We start from the raw sequence: 20,778 nt of genomic DNA, 5'->3' as shown, positions 1-20,778 counted from the left end.
TGAACGACTTTGTAAGCCTACTCTGATGCACTGAGATCATCCTGTACTGGATGCGAAAGGCTCTGGCTCCCTGGGATATCCACTTCAGCCCACCTTTTCTTGCAGAGGGAGACTTTGCATCACTGTGACAGTACTGTGGACCATCCAGGCTCCAAGATATGGAGCTCTGTACCTATATGCTAATTATAATGGTCTACATTGTTTTACAGGTTCTCGGCCACTAGGTTAAAATAAGGTTTTATCTACCACTTCCCCCTTTTGAGCCTCCAAGCCCTGTAATAATAGGTGTTTTTATTAGCCATTGTGACGGTAGTTAGGTTATAGACTTCAGACTGGAGAACAGCTAAGTTGGCCTTGCTGTGCTTTGAACCTGTGCCTTCTAAACAAAAAAAACACATGCCTGAGGCTCAAGCTATCTGATATGCTTAATAACCAGAAAACGTCCTCTGTGCATGTGCCCACTTCTTTTTATTTTGGGTGAATCCTCAGATGCCCATCCTTCCTATATGCAAACTTCCTCTCTCAGTATTTTTGCAGATAGAATTTTCTTCTTCCCTGCATGACCCCATCCTCTCTAGATTCAATAGTTCACCATTCCGTATGAACCCATAGAGCAGTTTTATATCCCTGGGTGATTGATAGAAATATGTCCTTGCTACAAGTGACATGTTATATGTGATTTGAAACACTAACTGGGGGTTCTTCTTAGTGACATGTCTGATATATCTTGGGAGGACATCTCAGGAGCAACACACTCATCTTGGAAGTAAGTCAACGCAGAGCAACAAAGGTTCGATCCCTCGGTCAGTGCTTAGAAACCTCTCGGTATTAAGTGCGCTATAAACGACCAATTATAATTATACTCCCTAGGTAAGGGAATCCCAGAATCTATCCTTTTTACAGAATGTGTTCCCTGTGTTAATCTCATTCATCGAATTTTAAACATGTTTTATTTTGAATTTCTTTCTTGCATTGTAATTGTGGCTCATTAAATCCTGGAACATCTAGCAGAGAGAGACTTGAGGCTGGCCTATGCTACCCATGGGAAAGCTAGGAGTACTTTGCGGAGGAACCTGGCCTATCTCTGACTGTGGCTGGTTGAATAGGGTGTTGTGGGAGCTCACCTCGAGAAATTAAGCCACTCTGTTTGTTCCTAAGGTTCTTTATTGCTGTCAAATTATTTGCATTTACAGAACCATCCTTCCATTAGGCGACCAATTGCTCTGTCACTGATGCATCCCAAAAACCCATCACTCTCACAATTAACTAGATGAATATCCTGGGCACGCCCCACAAACAATCCTACCTGTAAGTGACCAGCTCACCACATCTTTGCTAATTATCAGAACCCATTTTTCAAACATAACAATAGATTTCACATTTTAATGGCAGGTGTTCTCCTCATGCTGATCCCCTGAGCCCACTGTTTATATAAGGAGCAGGTTCGTTTTTGCGTTTCCACTAACCCCATCCTTCCTATAGTTGACTGGACTTTTGTAGATGGGTAAATAACCAGAACCCATATACAAGGGAAATATTGTTTTTGTCCCCAAGCAAATGCCTTGAGTACATCCCCCCTACAGGTGACAGATTCTCTATCCTCTGTGAATTCCCAGAGCCATCCATCCTTCAGGGAATAAGACACGTTTTGTTCCCGGGACCTTGTCATTTCTCTGAACCAATTATCCAAACAAGTAATTGCGTGTTGTCCATTCTTCCTATGGGATAATGACCAGAATTAAAACATTTAAAAGGTGAAGTGCTGTGAACCTAGGACAATGGACAGACTCTGTACTTCCTAGAGGTGACATGTTGTGTTTTGTCCTAGTGATAATGCCCAGCATATCCCTATGGGTGAAATGCCGCCTGCCCATGAGCAAATCTCCAAACTGCATCCCCTGCAAGTGGCACATTGCTATCCATTGGCAAACTCCTAGAGTCCATCAAACTTGGCGGCTGTTACAGCCCATTGTTAAAAGCTTATCTCAAAAAGGTATCCTACCTCTGTGAAGGCAGTCCTCACTGAATGAATCCTTCCTGCAGATCATACATCATGTGTTACTTCCTTCACGCTACAACCATACTGTCGCTGCATAAGGCTATTTTACATGGCAACAGAGACTGCTGGGTAATTATGCAAAGAAGAGCTGATAAACTGCTCCAAGGTCACAATCCTAGAAATATTGGTACCCCCCCAAAAAATATCAATGGTGGTTGCGCCCCTGGTGGCACGTCAGAACTGCAGCTTCCTACTGGCCCATCTTTCTGTACACAGAACAACTCACAGCTCAGGCTCTACCCCCCACAGTTCAACCTGTTACCTAAAGTCTTTGGGGCATTTATTGACATCCCACAGCCAGCATATAGAAAAGTACACAACGCTAATAGTGCAAAATGGGGAACATTTAGCACCCTTGCTTTACTGCTCTTATGTGTCCCTTAATTGACGCTCAGGGCAATCATGCGCATGTGCCCGAGGTACTCGTATGCAAATGTATATTCTCAACAGATTTTCGCCTTAATTCTAACATCTGCAACTTTGCCTACGTTTTATGAATGCAGACATAATTGAGGAAAGCACTTTCTTATAATTACTAATATGTTTTTTTTCTTCATCATAGGAACAAATATAATTTGCAGAATCTGTCCCACGATGATCCTCCTCATTCTGGAACCCAGAGCATTACTTCTATTTTCATTGTGCAGGTAGGAAACCGATTTTTTCACCTTTTTTTCAAGTAGTTCACATTGTGAGGTTCAGCTCTGAGCTAAATGAGAAAATGTCCAAATTAATGCCACATATAACATAACAAGTGTGAATTGATAAGTATTGCTGTGGCTTGCACACTTACCTTATCTACTTATCCTGGACCTACCACATTGGTTTTGTGTGGAGCGTTATTTGCGTTCCTTCGGTAAAATTGTATGTCCTGAAGGCTGCAATAACATGAGAAATTCAATCACACCTGAAACCAAAGAACCGAGAAGCTTGTTTCTGTTTTATTAAACAGATTACTTCTGTGTTGTTGGCACCTCGCATGAAACACGAGTCTGCACTTTCTTTATAACTTTACTTTTCGCAATAGAAATAGTTTGATACAAGTGTACTGTCTATCTAACGATTCCAGTTAGCGTTGAAGACTTACTTTTTATTTGTCGGGTAAAATTACATTTTCTAATACACGCCAAATTTGCAGCTGCCAAAAACGAGATATGGTTCATTAATATTTCTTTCATTCGTGTATTTTTTTAGAGCAACAATCTCAGACTCGCACACTACAGCTCAGACAAAAGGTCTCATACACCGGCGTTTTTAAAATGGAATGGAACAGTGTGGTCATAGGCTGACCACTCTAACAGGAAGTTTCTTTTATGAGCTCATAGAGAGCGTTTGTGGGGCACGTTAAAATTGTAAATGTCATGACTGGCACTCTTCTGCTGATCTATTAAGCACTGTGCATGCTCAGTACATCTCTGTACCTCCTTATAGCTCCTAAAACACTGACTTTATGATCTAACTCTAAAGTGCTGTCTTGAATTATGATGAATTGTATTATCCTTAAAAGACTTCAACGTTCGTAAGGCATCCCAGAATCAAACTGATATAACACATACCTTCATCCAGAGAATTTTTACAGATCCCTGGTTGCTCTTGGCATATGCTTCTACTGTTGTCCCCGGGTTTGAACCTTTGCATTTCTGTTACCCCACCTACTCTCGCTGCTCTCCATTGACCAAAACCTCTCACCCCACCCTCAAAGTACACATGCACCCCCCCAGCCAGTCTCAACCACACAGACTGATCCTACCACACCCCCATCTCACCGGGTACCCATATCCACCAAGCACCCCCAGCGATGAGCGTCACATAAACCTCCTCCCCTCATGAAGTCACATGCATCCTTTTCATTGCCCGCTCCGTAGCAAGAAACAGGCACAGCATCTTTGGCCTACTATCCTCCGACAATCCAGACCTCATTTTTATCACTGAAACCTGGTTATCTGATGATTTTTCACCAGTCGCGCATGATGCCTTCCCCCCTGGCTACTCGCTTATTGCCCACAACAGACCCTCCAGAGGGGGCGGAGTGGCAATCCTCCACAAACCCCAGTTCTCCCTCTTACTCGTCGAAACCCAGGCATGCAATGATTCCTGTAAATCCCTTCCAGTAAAACCCTTGCTACCATCAACACTCACCCACAGCTTCCTACTCATCTACAGACCCCCGGATACGACAGACATGTTGACAACAATCTCTGTGCCTCAATAGCTACCATTCAGGTAAATCACCCAACGCTTACGCTATTGTGAGATTTCAATATCTGGTTTGATATGCCCAACTACCCCATAACCCAACCTCTGGTCGACAGTCTCGATGCACCTCTCCCGACATACCACTGGTCCAACTCCCTTGGTGGGCACACCCTTGATGCGATATTCAGCTCCCATGACCTCGTCTCTATATCCAGCCCCAAACCGCTTATCTGAACAGACCACTCTGCCATCCCTTTCTCTATCCATACTCCAGTCCCTCCTCCCACAGCTCCCCATGCCCCCACCTTTGATCACAAATGCTGGAACAAAGTCAAGGTACACCACGACGTAGACAAAGCCCTGCTACCCCTCCCCCAAGCAACAATGTCCTCTGGTAGATACTTAACCATTGAATCCTTTGACTCCTGGCTTAAAGAATCACTAATTCCTCTCACCCCCTCTCGCCCCACAACCTCACGCAAAGGACCATCCCCAAATGGTTCACGCCCCACTTGAAGACATTCAAAAATCAAAATAACTCCCTTGAATGCAAATGGTGAGCATCAAAAACTGATCTCAGCAGATCGTTGTTCGCCCTTCACCACCTTAATTACAAATCTGAGATCCGAAAAGTCAAAACAGCCTATTACAATAAATACATTTGGAACTTTGTCAGCAGCAGCAAAGAACTTCACAAGATCATCTCTGAATTCGTGAAACCTACTTGCACATCTGCCCAAACACTCCCACACAATCACTCTGCCACTCCCTCTCGCTCCACTTCGCAAACACCGCACTAGACAGGATGATATACAGAGACTTACTCATGTTCATCCACTTACCTTTTTTGTGTTCTAATGCGATGTTGCTCATCCTTGCTATAATTAGCTTTTCATACTTTGTCGTATGCTTGTATCTCGGGGTCGCCATTTTGTTTTGTTTATATTGACGATATGGAAGCACATGCCCTAAGCATACTATTTGCTCTGTGTGGAGCAAGTCAGTGCTCACTATGATGCTGTCCATTTCTTCCGGTCGGCGATTGAATGGGGTTGAAACCATGTGGTGCTCGGCTGAATCAGCGTGTGACACAATAGCTTCCAGCATGATGAGTCGGAGGTTGAGTCGGGTCGAGACGAGGTTCTGGTGGATTGCTGCACTGCCCAAGATGTGGCAAATTATATGCTTCCATATCTGTGAACAGGGGATCGAGTTGAGGCAGTGGTGATCTGTGCTGGTGCAGGACAGTATTAAAAGTGTTCAAAGGTGCAGGCAAAATGCTCGAAGTTAGTCAAGTGCCAAAAGCAGCACCATGGGTCCTGGGCTAAGAGCACAGTAGAAGTGACTTAAAGATGTATCGAGCCAGTAAAACAGCATTCCAGCTGCTCTTGGACTTTGGCTTGGTGTGAGTCATAGGTGCACACTGAAACTGCTCTGTGCCACAGCAGAGCTGGCACTGTAATTGTAAGCAGACTGGTTAGAGTAAGGCACCTTTGTGCACTATAATTGTGGCATGGAGCATTGTGATAAGGGGTTCTGAATAGCAGACCTTTCAGAAGCAGAATTACCTGCATTTGTATAAACACCAATGAGGTTGGTATTTATAAAGAGCTGCACACAGGCTGCACAGAAGTACTATCTTTATCATGATGTGCACAGTTCCGAAATATATTTTTGGGTTACATTGAAATTACATGTCATTTGTTTTTAAATGCAGTTAGAATGTGCTGTTCTTTTCCGATGACAAAATCAATGTATTCTAATAGCTTCCTTTCCAGGCCATCCCCTTCTGGGACTTAGAAGAACAATGGCTCAGAAAGCACCTCTCATTTAATCTGGTGAATTCTCTTACTCACCTTGGAATAATCATTTTCCCTTTTTTTTATCAGTATGGACCTTTGTAAATTGGCAATTTCCCCATCAGATATCATTCTGCTATGCTTCCTTGAATATAGAAATGTCTAAGGTCCCCCTTCTCTGTCTGGAACAGGAATGCTCCCTTCAACAGCCCTTACGGAATCCCTAAATGAACTCAGGGATACTTGCCATGTATTCTAATTCCTGATAGCACTTTCATTGCGAAGTGACATTACGCTACGGCGTGTAGTTCATTGAGACTACAATTCCCTGCAAGCACGTGGCTTTAAACCTTCATATGTGGCGCGTAAGCGCCCTTATAAGCTCTCCTGTCACAGCAACGTGAGTTTGTTTATGCAACTGAGCGTGTGTTGTCAGGGAATGGCAGGGAAAATGTGCATATTTGTAGAACAGTTTGCAAAGTGTGCTGAGCTTTGATGCATATTGGCTGCTATTATTTGTGTGTTCTGGGCCTTTCGCCTCTTGAAAGCATTCGCATTTTGTAACTGCAAACTATTAGATCCTGCTAAATTGAGTTCAGGGATACTTGCCATCTATACTAATTCCTGATAGCATTTTCACTGGGAAGTGACATAACGCTCCAGCTTGTAGTTCATTGAGACTACAATTACCTGCAAGTGCAGGACTTTAAACCTTCATTTTCGGTGCATTAGCACCGGTGCATTTGGGCTGGTCTACGCTGGTCCGCATCTGTACGCGCACACAGTGAGGTTCTCTCTCAACTATACTGCAGATGATCCAACAGAGCCTCTGTTGACCATACTTACTTTCCTCACATGAGTCGGTACCAGGAAAGCACATTGTTGCACAAAGTTAATAGGCAGGGCAAAATTCTCTCAGACACTATTTTGTTCCCTCAAACTGCCAAGCAAAACAGATTACAGGCCACCCCTCCTCCTAAAGAAGGAGAAAAACAATAAATTGCCACCTAGTTCACTTAAACTATCCTTGCTAAACACTACCACTACCTAAACATGCGTTGGAAGTTGTAGCGAATAGGATTGATATGTGTCTCACAGAGACTTGGTTACAGGAAAGCAGTGTCCCTTTTATAGACCTAGCTACCCGCCCCCCTCCGCGTTACAAAATTACCTGCAAAAACCGATTGCAAGGGAAAGGAGGAGGTATAGACATTATTAGTAAGAAGGAGATCGACATCTTTGAGCCACAAATGGACTGCAGTGGTTGTGAAGTCATTCATGCGAACATGACTCCAATTGGTAACAACTGCATTAATATCACTCTTATTTATAGACCTCCATCTGACATGCCATCCTTTAACAAGGATCTGAGTCCACTACTCAATCCACTGAACCGCCCTAATTTCTCTACTATACTTCTAGGAGATTTCAATCGGTGGAAAGGTGATGTTAAAGACAAGGAAGCCATTGAGTTGGAACAGAATATAGCAAACCTAGGATTCACAGCTTGTAGCTTGTAACACACAGCCCACTCATAAAGGAGGCCATGGGCCTCATTACAAGGCTGGCAGTAGCCGTGCCTGTAGTACAGGCACGGCTGACGCCGTTTTTTTTTTGCGCCCGGAAATGGGCAATTATCGGGTCATTACGGCTTTGCCGGACCCGTCATTTGCCCATTTCTGGGTGCCGGAAAACATTCTTCCGCATTCCCATTTGAGCCCCATACGGCTCAACCACAAAACCTCAAAACCACAAAAGTGATGGGTAGAAGGTTTTGAACGAATCTGAACCACTGGCAATGCTCTGGGCAACCTTTCACACCATCATTTTTTAGCCTGTCTGCCCCATTGCAAAAGGGGTCCAGCCATATGCAAATCAGTCAGGTACTGCCACCAATGGTAGCAGCCCAACCCGAACTGCTAGGCCAGGTCCCCTCTGCATGGAAACACAAGCAACCCCAGACATATCTCGGCCTTGTTAGGCCTCCTCAGTGAGGTGCAGCTTGGTTCCCTATGGCACAGCGAGCAAGGGACTCACGTCTGAGCATACCCTCTCTCACATAGTGAAACAAACTGTAACCACAAAAGTGATGTGTGGAAGGTTTTGAGCAAATCTGAACCACTGGCAATGCCCTGGGCAACCTTCCACACCACCGTTTTTTAGCCTGTCTGCGCCATTGCAAAAAGGCTCCAGCCATATGCAAATCAGTCAGGTACTGCCACCAATGGTAGAAGCCCAGCCCAAACTGCTAGGCCAGGTCCCCTCTGCACAGAAACACAAGCAACCCCAGACATGTTTTGGCCTTGTTGGGCCTCCTCAGTGAGTTGCAGCTTAGTTCCCTATGGCGCAGCGAGCAAGGGACCCACGTCTGGGCATACCCTCTCTCACATAGTGAGACAAACTGCAACCACAAAAGCGATTGGTGGAAGGTATTGAATGAATTTGTACCACTGACAATGCTCTGGGCAACCTTCCACACCACCGTTTTTTAGCCTTCCTGCGCCATTGCAAAAGGGGTCCAGCCACATGCAAATCAGTCAGGTACTTCCACCAATGGTAGCAGCCAACCCGAACTGCTAGGACAGGTCCCCTCTGCACGGAAACACAAGCAACCCCAGACATGTTTTGGCCTTGTTGGGCCTCCTCAGTGGACCATACGTTTTCCACGGGATCCTCATCAGGCTTCATTTTGTGAGACAAGATAGACCCCATCTCTGACATCTCTGGAGACAGCTCCCTTAGAGCCTTCCGAGCATTTGCCCAATGATTGTTAAAGGGTGCTCCAACGTGTATATTAGAGCTTTAATTTTACCCCGGAATATCTGTCCTGTTTACATATGTTGTCACTTCTCTCCCAACCAAGACTGCCAACAAACCTTTTATATCTCCTGTGGCCAATGATTCCTGCTGTCTCTTTCTCAAAAACATAAATCCACTTGCTCGCCCCCGCCATTAATAAAGGTAAACTGTAAACTAAATTGTCCCGGTCGATTGTCTGGCATGGTATTTAGTGGACCTCGTCTCTCGCTTTCTGTAAAAGGGGAATTAGCATGCACTTTCTGCATTTATTGCCATATTGTGGTCTTTTTGTTACGGCTATTCTGCTTTTCCTGCTTCAAAGCCTATTTCCCCAGTCACCCAGTTTGTTTGTTTGTTTGTTTATTTATTTGGTTTTGCGCGCCAAACCCATTAGGTAGCCGGGCACACCCAGTGATTCGTCTCTTTCCTCCTCTTCTCTCTCATCTCTTCTTCCTTCCTGTCTCCTGTCTGTCAGACTGTGTGTCTCTGTCTCGCCATTTCCATGATTGCTGTCACTGGTGTCCTCCCAGTCTGATACGGTATGCCCTTCATCTGCTGTGTCAGTACCACTATGGTCTGTCTAAGTCCTGTCCCCACTTGTCTATTTTGAATTGTATGCGTCCTGCTATCCACCCTGCTCATTGGCTCCCTTCAGTGTTCCTTTTCTTTCTCCTCTATTTCCCTTTGCATAGCTTGTTCTGCCTCCTTGAACACACTGTCAAGTTGCTGCTGCACGTTCTTTTTTATGCCATTTAAATATCTCATCTTCCCTTTCTCGTCCTTGTTGTTTATGATTTGTATACCCTGCAGCTGGTTTTAATAATGGGTATATTGTATAGGGTGGTGGTGGCGCACTTCCTTGCTCCTCCTCCTCTTTCCCTTTCCCTGTTTCTTTTTGCTTTTCTTCATACAATTTCCAAAGCCAGAGAATGTCATCTCTCTTTTTAAGTGTTGCTCCTTTGTATTTAATTGCCAAATAGGAATACATACTCTCGATAATGCCTTTATCGAATGTTCCCTCTCCAGGCCATTCTTTATAACACTTCCCCACTGTGTTGTGCACCCACTCAAAATGGCACTTTGTTATTTTATCGCGGCACTGGGGCACCTGCTTACACATGTGATTGGATGGACCATCCAACCAACAGGATTACGTTGTCTCTGCCTTATTCCTTTCCATTAAAAATATGCTCCTCTTTCCTTCCCTTCCTTCCCCTTACTATTGAAATCCAATAAGCTCTCACTCTCTTGTCAAAGAGTCCCACCCATTCAACCTTCACACCTTGCACTCAATACTTGACCAAAATGGCCATCTTCATAGACCCAACTTGTTATATCTTATTAGTATGAAAATGGCCTTCATCTCAGGCCCACCACCTTAACAATGAAGCCTGATATTAGTACGACAGCAAAAGTGATTACTCATCTTCTCGCTCAACTATACCAGCAACTGCTGCTATGCAGCTTTGCGCTATTTACAAGTTATTTTGTCTCAGGCTCTTACGTCCTTTCCACAGCTACATAAACAAACACTACAACCACTCTCCAAGACACTAAAACAAAACTGCTGCTACTCACAAACACGTGCGCACACATACCCCAAATAAATTATTTCCCAAGAAAGGAAAATTACACAACTATACCAATTGCCTGCACTACGCGCAACTCCTGTCTAACAAGGTCTTCCACTTACTAACCAACCCAATGCTCTAGTGCAGATGTACCACCATCTACCTGCTCCCTATCAGAACAGCAGACCTAATATCTAATGCTACTAGGGCCAATCACTCTCTTCACCACTAATGAGGGTGTGTCCTATACAACATGAAATGAGAGTCCCTCCCACCCCTATCGCTTTCATGCATGGGTACACTCACGTATCCTTTTAGTAGATTTTTCTTTTCTTTCGATCTCTGAGTCTCCCTTTAAAAACTTGCACTTTTGGTCAGATTGAAGGCAGCACCAGACCAGGCGGACCTTTGGGTAGTAGCGTCCATGGACCACTCTTGGCTCCATCTCTTTGTATTGGCCAACGGATGCTGTCTGGCACTCGGGATCATGGCTGGAATTCTCACGCAGCGGTTTTACGGCAGAGATATCTTGCTGGGGCCTCCGAAAATGTATCGGGGGTCTCCTCCTGGATCGCACCAAAAAATTACAAAAGTAGTCGAAAAGGAGTGTACGCCAGTACAAGAATATTCAGGCCCCCAGCCATAGCTGGGACAGCAAATTCAAACAGGTCGTGTAACAGAAGTGCATGAAAAGGCACTCTCAAAGAAAGACCCCATACTAAGAACTTTTGTAGAAAACAAAATAATTAGCATTTGCGATCGTGCAAAATGAACAAATCTCCCCACATAAGTTTGATTGGACCTTGCACTTTGAACCCATATGGAAAAGCATACATTGCAAGCCATGATTGAGTTTGCAGACCTTCCCACACTGCCCTCAATTATGCCCTTTGATGTCACAATCCACCTCCAATTCCCACAGCACAAAATTAAGTCATTGATACATTAGAATCAACCAGTGGAACTTTAATAATCTGCCCTGGTGGCCTCCACCTGATTCTCTTGAGAATGACTGTCCACCATGTCACCATCAGAGCCTTGAATCACAGACATTTTGCTGCACAACGTTGCATTTCGGGGGCATTCTAAATCTTTTCCCAGGAAAAACTTTCTATAGGGCGATTTGAAGCTGTGGTTCTTTCCGGCATGATTAGAAAATTGAATTTCATAAATGATTTTGAATTATAAAATGGTCATGTATTCATTAATTGCTGGCGGAACCAGTGAGCACGAATATGTTGACCTCGAAAAATAACAACCACTGTGTTCTTCCCGCAGTGCTGGCCTGGGATCGCAAACTCTGCTCTAATTTAAAAGCTGCTGCAGCCTTTGCCGCAAACAAAATGCTTGCACATGTTTAAAGCAGAAGCAAGCTTTTAGGGCCTATTTACCACATTTCATTGTACCACTATGCATGATTATACTTACCTGTGAACCAGCATTTATGGATTCATTTTATTAAGCCTTTATTTTCACATATATCAGAAAGAGCTCCCTCCCCTTTTACAGTGCTACTCTCGCAGCTGATAAGTGAGTTCTCTAATAGTTCTATAATACCGCGCTGAACTTGCATTTTTATTACATTATTCAGATTATCATGGGACAGGCAGCCAGCAGTTGTAGAAACACTAATTACCAGTTCCCTCATATTATTTTAAGCCAGGAGATGCGCTAGAGCATCTCCTCAATTGCATCCAAAAAAGGGGCAGCCCGATTCACAAAGAGCATCTGAGTGAGCGCATCTTAGATGCACACCTTCAGATGATCTTTTTTCCCCCTTTGCACAATTTTCCAACTAACTGGTCCTTTCTGGGCATTTTATAGCACATCCCAAATGCACAAATGTTATGTGCTTTAAAATGCCCAGAAATGAGGGTCTTTATCCTGTGTCTGTTCAGAACAGGAGCAGAGTGAAGTGCAAATCATGGCGGGGTCATTTCTGGTCCTGTCATGATTTGTTTTTGATGGGTGACAGCTGTAGCTTAAACCACTAATGTCACACGAGCATTTCCATCCTTCCAACAGGGCGGGAAATGTTTTTTCAATTACTCTGTCGTTTCACTGAGACAGGCACTTTATTGGCCCGTCTCAGTAAAATGTGCACCCAGCAACCACGAACACTCCCGAAAATAATTTATGCATATGAGCTGGGCAGCACATCTTGCTCTATTGTCAAGCCCCTGCTGAAATACATCACTTTTGGGAATAAGGTGGCCTGAGCATTTCAACAATGAGCACAAATGAAAAGAGTGCATTCTCTGCGCTCCTTTCATTTGCACCCATATATGAGAATCTTGACCTGTGCACTGTAAAGCTATTACTGTTTATCAGCAAAGGGCTATTGTAGCCAAGACAGGAGTACAACGAAGATAAGAAAGCTTCTGGCTGAGGGATGGGACAGCCTCAGGGTGCCAGCAAAGACAGCCTGCAACATGATGACTGCAAAGCATACATTTAATGTACTCTAACATGGTTGTGGGAGCTGCTCGGGGCCCCACTTGAGGCTTGGACCCATTTCAGTTGAAAAACTTGGAAGGTCCTGAACCTGCCTTTCCACCACTGAGGCACAATGAACTGCACCCCCAAAAGTGACTGCTTCCAATATGTTCCTTGTCTTCACAGCGTCTGCTCCCATCAGCACCTGCAATCTTCACTGTTCAAATGCATTACAGTGTCAGCACTCTGCAACGGTAATATTGGCGATGAAGGTGCGCTGATGTGTCCCAACGGTATTTTCTTTGCATTATTCGTTTATTCTATTTCATTTCGAAGATCCACCTCTTAATGTAGACTGTGCCCAGCTATTGGGGGCAGCAATATTGTATTCCCATTACCAGTCTTTACTACATTGTAACTTAAGTTATACTACACGCTGAAGCCAAGACCTAAATTCTGCAAAAATAGCCATGAGCCTAATTTTTCATCAGTGGGGAACCACATCAGGGTGCGTATATTCCTAGATTTATTTTGAATTATCTGTTTAATATTTGAAAGTTAGCCCATTGGTCAAATAGAAGAATTATGTAATCTACAATAAATGGGGTGCCTGGAACATTTTCAGCAACATTTTGTACCCCGTCAACCTGCCCCAAAACCGCCTCTGTAAATGCTATTGAATAGGCATGGAAGCGGATTCCATTCCGCTCTCCATGTATTCACAGCTTTGCAGAAGCCATCTTGACAGCTGGCTCTAAAATAAGACAAGCGTTTCTGTTATATAAAATGATCCTCCATCGTCATGGACCGCTTTTTGAAAATCATCTAAGTGACAGGACAAAGGGGTCGTTCTGATTATTACTCTATGGTGTAACAGCGTGCAATGCTCTGTGAGTCTGATTCACACTGGAGCAAATCTGAAGGTGTCAAATGGCATCTGGAACCTGCTACCCTGTACCTGGTTCACAGAGCATAAGGTTTGTCAGTACGGAAAGTGTGCACTGGTGCAAGTGCAATAAGAGCAAGGCCAAAAAACACACCTTTTGCAAAAACAGATTCTTTCAATGGGTGTTTGCACCGGGGACCTGACATAGCATTAGTCTTTGCCCTGGTGCAAAAAAACATACATGGAGAAACCGTTTTTTTGCACTTTGGCAGTCTTCCCAAGTGCTAATTGCACTTGCACAGACACAAATAATCTGTAATATGGCCCTAACACCTGGGCAAATATAGGCATCCTTAGTGTTTCTCTGAAATGCCCTCTAGGAAGTCTTTATTGATCACATTTGCACGTGACTATGTCGGAGATATTTTCACTGGTACAATCCTTTGTAAAGAAGTCCCTTTGTATATTTGTAAATGCCAATAGATGTGGTTTCATAGAATATAACAACTGGCATGGGCAATCCTATTGAGGACAGTAAAACTGCAAACCATCTGTGTTCAAGGACAGTACATAATGTATGCACTTGACTGATAATAATATAATTTGATAGCAGACGAGGAGCACCCTTACGCTGTCTGCTTAATGCTGTGTTCTCTATAAAGAGCTCTCGCCACATGATTGCTCAGACAAAAAGGCATGTTTCCGCTCTTTCTGTACTTCTGTCAGTTTGTCACTCCCTCAGTCCAACTCAACTATCTTCATGCTGTAGACCCTGGCACTTATTATCTGGAATTTATAAATTAAAACATAATGTTTCACAACCACAAATATTCTTATATCAAAAGTAAATGTTGGTACCGAAGGGGAACGTTTTCCCTAAAACTAAGGGTCTGCAAAGTGCTATATATTTCGTTAAAAGGCAGGTCAGATGGCAGTTTTCACATTGAAACACATGTTCTGGTGTCAGAGGAATGAAGGTTGATAGCAAAACAGAACAATTCACTGCTATGCTCGCCAGTTTTTCAAGCAGCACGGGCGCAGGATGAAAAGTTCCCAAAGTCACTCATATGTCGCACATTGGCATTTTGCTTTCAAAGTCCATTAACTTTGAGTGTTTACTTGCTAGGAGAGTCCTGATACTACTTTGTTGTTGGAGGTCAAAATGCAGTAGTGATATAGAATACACAACTCCTCATAATGGTCCAGGCACCGATTTTGTACATTTCTCCTCAACAAAAAGATGTGTAAAGAATCCACTAGAAACTATAGGATGACTGCCCAAGACTAGCAGTGTCAAGAGCAGTCTTCCATATACCTTGTTCTCTTATGTTAATACATCTTATGAAGCGCACGGTTGCACAAGGCATCATGGCACTAGGAGAGATAAAGACAGCCCCACGAGAATTTAGAAAAGGTATGTTTTGACCCGCCTTCTAAACTATAAATAGTTGGAGGTTTCCTTGATGGTAAGTGTAAGATTATTCCACAAGACTGTAGAGAAGGCCCGGCCACCAACCCGGTCTCTCTTATGCTTTTGGACAAGTTGTTCGGAGGTGGCTGAGCGAAGATTACATGTGGGATATTAACATATAAATCTGGATTGGAGGTATTCTGCTCCCTGACGGTGTTGGGCACGGTGTACAATACACAAGGCCTTAAATTCTACCCGTTGAGCCACAGGAAGCCCGTGCAGGTTCTGTAACACAGGGGAGATGTGAGCTCCAAAAGGGGCACCTGTGGCTACCCTAGCGGCCAGGTTATGCAGCCACTGCAGCCGTTTAATCAGGCCCTTAGTTTGGGTGAGATACAGGGAGTTGCAATAATCTATTCCTGATTGAACAACTATGTTGAAGCAAATGCCTTACTGCCATGTGAGGAAACTGGGAGCAGAAAAAAGTTATCAATGATCCATAGTTGTGTAGCCCTAACTATGCTAGTAACAGAGGAACCAATGGTAGATCACTTTCACCTCACAGTACATTCATCGACTTTGAAAGTGATTTTGATTGGTGGGTTGAGTTAGGTTATGGAGAATAGTAAGATCCTAAAATACCCTCATGCACATCTCATTATTGTGATGTACACAGGTACAAGTGTTCAGGTTTATCTTGGTAGTGATGGAGATCATTCCCAATGGATTGACTTGTAATGGGCTGCAACAGAGGTGGGCAATGGCACACTTTCTCTTCAATCAGCAGTTCTCCGAGATCCTTCTCAAAGTCAACAATTCTCTACTTAAATTACAAAATTGTCATCTCTGGGCTTGCTGATCCTAAAGACCCAAGCTACTCCTTTTGTGCAGAAGGGATGTGATTAAGCGTGATTCACATATGGACTTTCCCCATTTGTAATAGCTTGTCAGGTGAAGAACGATGGTCTGGAGGGTTACCCAGGGCAATTCCAGGGGTTATAATTAATTCTAAATCTTCCTGCCATCACCCCTTTTGTTTCATCCATTCACCCAGGTTGTCTTAGACCACAAAAGCTACGCTGAAACTCTGCCACAGCATCTCTGCATGTCTTTCTGTTTCCCTTCATGGTTCACCTCCATGTTTCCAGAGGGTATAGTTTACTCTATGAATGCCCTGTATTTTTAGTAGGTTACTCTACCTATGTGGCTTTAAACAGCTCACTGTGGTTCACATCAATTTCTAGGTTTAAAAAATATATATATTTGTATAGCGCTTACCCCACAGGGACCCGGCAGACACCTGTATCTGAGTGCACATGGTACTTAGCAATACCTGTACAGAAATTGAACAGTACTGAGAAAAAGGAATCTACAGATAAAGGTAAGTCTTCAATTGTTTCCTGAATATGCACAGGCACTCAATTTGTCTTAAATTATCTTTAAGTGAATTCCAGGTTTGAGGATCTTTAAGAGGAGAAAAACGTCTGTCACTCCATGTAGAGGTTCTAGAAGAAGGAACCACCAACAAACCTTGTCCTGAAGATTGTAGCATATGATTAGGGCTATAAGTAATAATCTTGGATGACAGATAAACTGGAGCGAAACCATGAACACACTTAAAGACCATACACAACATCTTGTACATGATCCTCTGTTGTACCGGGAGCCAATGGAGGCTATGTCAAAAAGAAGGAACAGCAGTTATCCTGGGTAGATTAAAGATCAGTCGAATCACTGAGTTTTGGGCTACCTGTAACGTCTGAAGCTGTTATGCAGGAATGCCCGTCAAAAGGGCATTGCAGTAATCTAGCCTGGCATAGATTAGAGTTTTGACCACTATTGGTTGATATTTCTCCAGAATGAGAGGCAGCAATGGTTTTAATAGTTTGAGCTGAACATAGACTGATTTCACAATCTGATTGACATGAAGATTGCAGCTCAAACTAGACTGCCACATTCAACCTAGATTATTTACTTTATCAGTGTATTTGGTTGGAACCCCAAACACATTTTGACAAAGGACAGTGTTTAAAACATTTGCCACTTTGGTGTTTGAGCCAAAAACAATCATCTCTGTTTTAGCTGATTTTCAAGAATCCAGTTTTGAATTTTTTCAGCACAGACATAATTCGCTCCAAAGCCTCTATAGGATGTTTTAGCCTGACATAGACCTAAATGTCATCAGCATAAAAATGATAAAACAGATCAAATTGAGAGAAGATATTAAGCAGTGGGCGAATGTACACGTTTAATAGCAACAGTGACAAAGAAGTGTCATACTGATAAGAACCATATTTCATCTGTTGCACACGGTCAGTTAAAAAAGAGGCAAACCGATGTAATGCCTCATCGCATATTCGGGCCACTAATGACAATCTGGATTTCAGGATATTAAAACCTACTGTATCGAATGCTGCCGATAGGTCCAGCATGAACAGCATGCTGATGTCACCATCATCGGCAGCCTCGAGTAGATCATTCAAGATGGCTGTTAAAGCTGTCTGAGTGCCATGGCACAGCCTAAATCCTGACTGATAGGAGTTAAGAATTGTATTCTCCTCAAGAAAATACTGAAGTTGTACAATAATGACCTTTTCCAAAACTTTGGCAAGCCATAGAAGACCAGCAATGGGACGATAGTTGGACAATATTCTGTAATCCAGAGTTGACTTTTTTAATAAAGGGGTAAGATAAGATCTCTTTAATTCTGGTGGTACACAGCTTTGGGTCAAAGAAGCATTAATAAAAGCATGGACAGTCTCGCTGTGTGCCAGTGCATGTTGCTTTGCAAGATAAGCAGGAACTGCATCATACACATAGTTGGTGGGTTTCAGATTGTTTATCAAGTTAATCACATTATCCAGACTAAGCGGTGAAAAAGTACATTTGGGTAATGACTCTAGATTTCCTGAGGATGCAGCCTTGATCGTTGCATTGGGGAGAAAACTTACACATTGAGCATCTATGTTCATCCTAATTGACTCAGTTGTTTCCAGAAACACAATATTAAAATCATTAACCAATTTTTGAGGTGCTTGAAGACTACTATTGATGCACAAAGGTTAATAGAATGTTAACTTACATTAAACAAAGCTTTAGGTCTGTTGTCAGTTGACTTTATCTGCTTTTTAAGGCATGGATTTGGCTTTAAGAATCTTGGCTTTATATGTCTTCAAGGCAGATTTCACCTTAATGTGGTCAGTTATATTTCTGGTCTTGAACCACCTTTTTTCATTTTTCTGATAGATTCCCTTTAGGATCTTCAATTCATCATTATACCACAGATTTTTCCTTGTAGTTTTTTACTGTCCTACAAGGAGCAATAGTATCACAGTTTGCTTGCAACTTTGTCAGCAAATTTGTATAGAGGTATGAGTAGGTCATATAATTTTAAGAGGCCTGCATACCGGACAGTAACCCATCACTGGATGTGCGGTCTACCTCTTTCTTTCTGCTGCAAAACTCTGGATTGGCTTTTTTATTCCTTTCAAGTTGGATTTGACTAATATCCATGGTGAAACTCATCATGAAATGATCAGAGCATCTAACAGATATATTTTTACCATGTGTTATATTTAAACCTCTATATAATATAGGCTCCAAACAGTGACCTCCTATGTTTGTTGGCAAGTTGGATAGTAGCTGAAGATTGTGTGATTGTAGAATATCATTTAGATGTGTACAATCTGTCACTTAGGGTTCATCACACCAGATATTCAGGTCACCTAAGATAAACATCTTTTTAAAACTTAATGCCTTAGAGCTTAGGTAGGTGTCCAAACTGTCAAAAAATGATGTGGCAGAACCTGGAGGTCTATAACACAGAACTAAGTGCACCTTTCCTACCTTACGGTTGCTGCTGGTGGATGGCTGCGCTGCATGCTCGCACTCCCCGGCATCACCAAACACCTGTGTCGCACAACACTGCACCTTTTTGCATTGGTTTCATTTGCTTAATGGATGCAAAACAACATTTGCAATGAATAACACATTTTCACATTCTTATCAGAAAAAAAATAATCGGTAGTTGATTTAAAAAGTCATACTGTCAGGGAGTTATTTCAGTTATTCTTGACATTGTTGAGGTGTGCACAGCTCTATTTGCATATTTAATCATGTGTATATTATGAGTAATAGAACAACATATCTTGATTAAGACCATCTTTCAGACTTCTCATATTATATTTCCAAGTTGCCTCTATTTGTCTTAATAATTGTTCTCTATTACCTTTTCTTTCTAGAGGTTTGATGGCTTCTAAACCAAATATTCTGTTTTTTTCAAAGTTGCACTTACTGTGCTCTTTTTCCCAGTGTATGCTCAAGGGCTGCCTTACATCTCAATTCCGGTTTCCTCTTATATGTTCCTGTTTTTCGCTCTTTAAGTTTATGTATGATGCTCCCAATGTAACTGTATTGCAGATAGAGTAGGCCCCATAAATACAATGTTCGTAGCACAGTTGATGAAGGATCTAATCTTAGTGTTGCATCTATATGTTAAGTATTTCTCCTTTACTGACTCTAATGTATAAGGACAAATTCCACGTTTCCCACATTTATTTAAAAAAACCATTTGGTTTCCCAAGCCAAGTCCTCCCTTGTGTTTTCTTTTTCAGATAACTAGGACTCATTTGTGTTTGGAAAGTGGTGCTCTTTTGTATACAATATGAGGTGATTTGCTCACCACATCATTTCTTTTTTTTACATCCTTTTCAAGTTGTAATATGTGCCAATGTTTTTGTAGTACTTTGCCCAGATGTTTATTTTGTCTCGAACATTTGCTGATAAATCTTATAGTAGTCATTTCTTTTTTCTGTCTAGTTGGGCTGTGTAATTTCATTTTTCGTGTTTGTATTGCAACTACAGATCTCGCTGTATTCAGCATCACATTATAGTTTCTCTCCATAAATCTTTCCATTATCTTCTCTGCTACGTTTTGGTATTCTGATTCTTGATTACATATTTTCTATTTAGTTTGTGCACTGCCAGCATGTAGAAATGTATTCACATCATACTTTTTTCTAAACAATGGGGTGTGTAATTTAGCTGCTGTTGCTAATATTTCTAAATCTAGGAATTTAAAGTTTTTTATGACTGTATGCCATCATGAACTTAATGTCAAATTCATTATTATTCATTAATTCTACAAATTAATGTTGCAGATGCCAGCGTATCATGTGTGATGTACATTGTTTTACTAAAAGTGGTGTAATGTGTATTTTTCTTTAAAGATTCCATAAATAGATTAGCACACATTGCTGTAGGTAAACAGCAGAGTTAACATCAAAGTAATTACTAGTCATACCAACATTCAACATTTTCAATATCATATTATTACATGCATACAAGCTTGCAGACTGTTCTTCTAAATTGTGTTTTACTTCTTCAATGGATAATTGGTGTTTAATTGATGTAGACAGTCTTATCACATTGGTTGTTACTAAAACACACTAAATTCCCAATGGCGTTCTTCAGATATTTTCAGAATAGTAGTATTATCTTTCAGGTAATATGGTTGATGTAAAGCTCTATGATTCTGAGTCTGTGTTCCACCCTTATTCTATTGCATGTACATAAATGTACCAGAATGCCTCCTCTGTGTGTAAACTGCAATTCATGATATT

The 20,778-nt window shown here is 42.3% G+C and overlaps 1 protein-coding gene across 1 annotated transcript in view; it reads left to right on the top strand.

The window, feature by feature from the left end:
• The window catches only part of LOC138472975 (gamma-aminobutyric acid receptor subunit pi-like), a 1,132,082-nt gene that overhangs the window by 160,497 nt on the left and 950,807 nt on the right, over window positions 1-20,778 (top strand). The window contains exon 2 of the mRNA XM_069611405.1: window positions 2,622-2,706. Coding sequence (XP_069467506.1) covers window positions 2,654-2,706 — 53 coding nt within the window. The 5' untranslated portion in view covers window positions 2,622-2,653. The remainder of the gene's footprint in view (window positions 1-2,621; window positions 2,707-20,778) is intronic.

This window comes from Ambystoma mexicanum, chromosome 8, assembly GCF_040938575.1.
Source record: "Ambystoma mexicanum isolate Mex_15411 chromosome 8, UKY_AmexF1_1, whole genome shotgun sequence".
Classification (NCBI taxonomy): domain Eukaryota; kingdom Metazoa; phylum Chordata; class Amphibia; order Caudata; family Ambystomatidae; genus Ambystoma; species Ambystoma mexicanum.
Note: the sequence above shows the minus strand (reverse complement) of the source record. Positions and strands in the feature narration are given on the sequence as shown.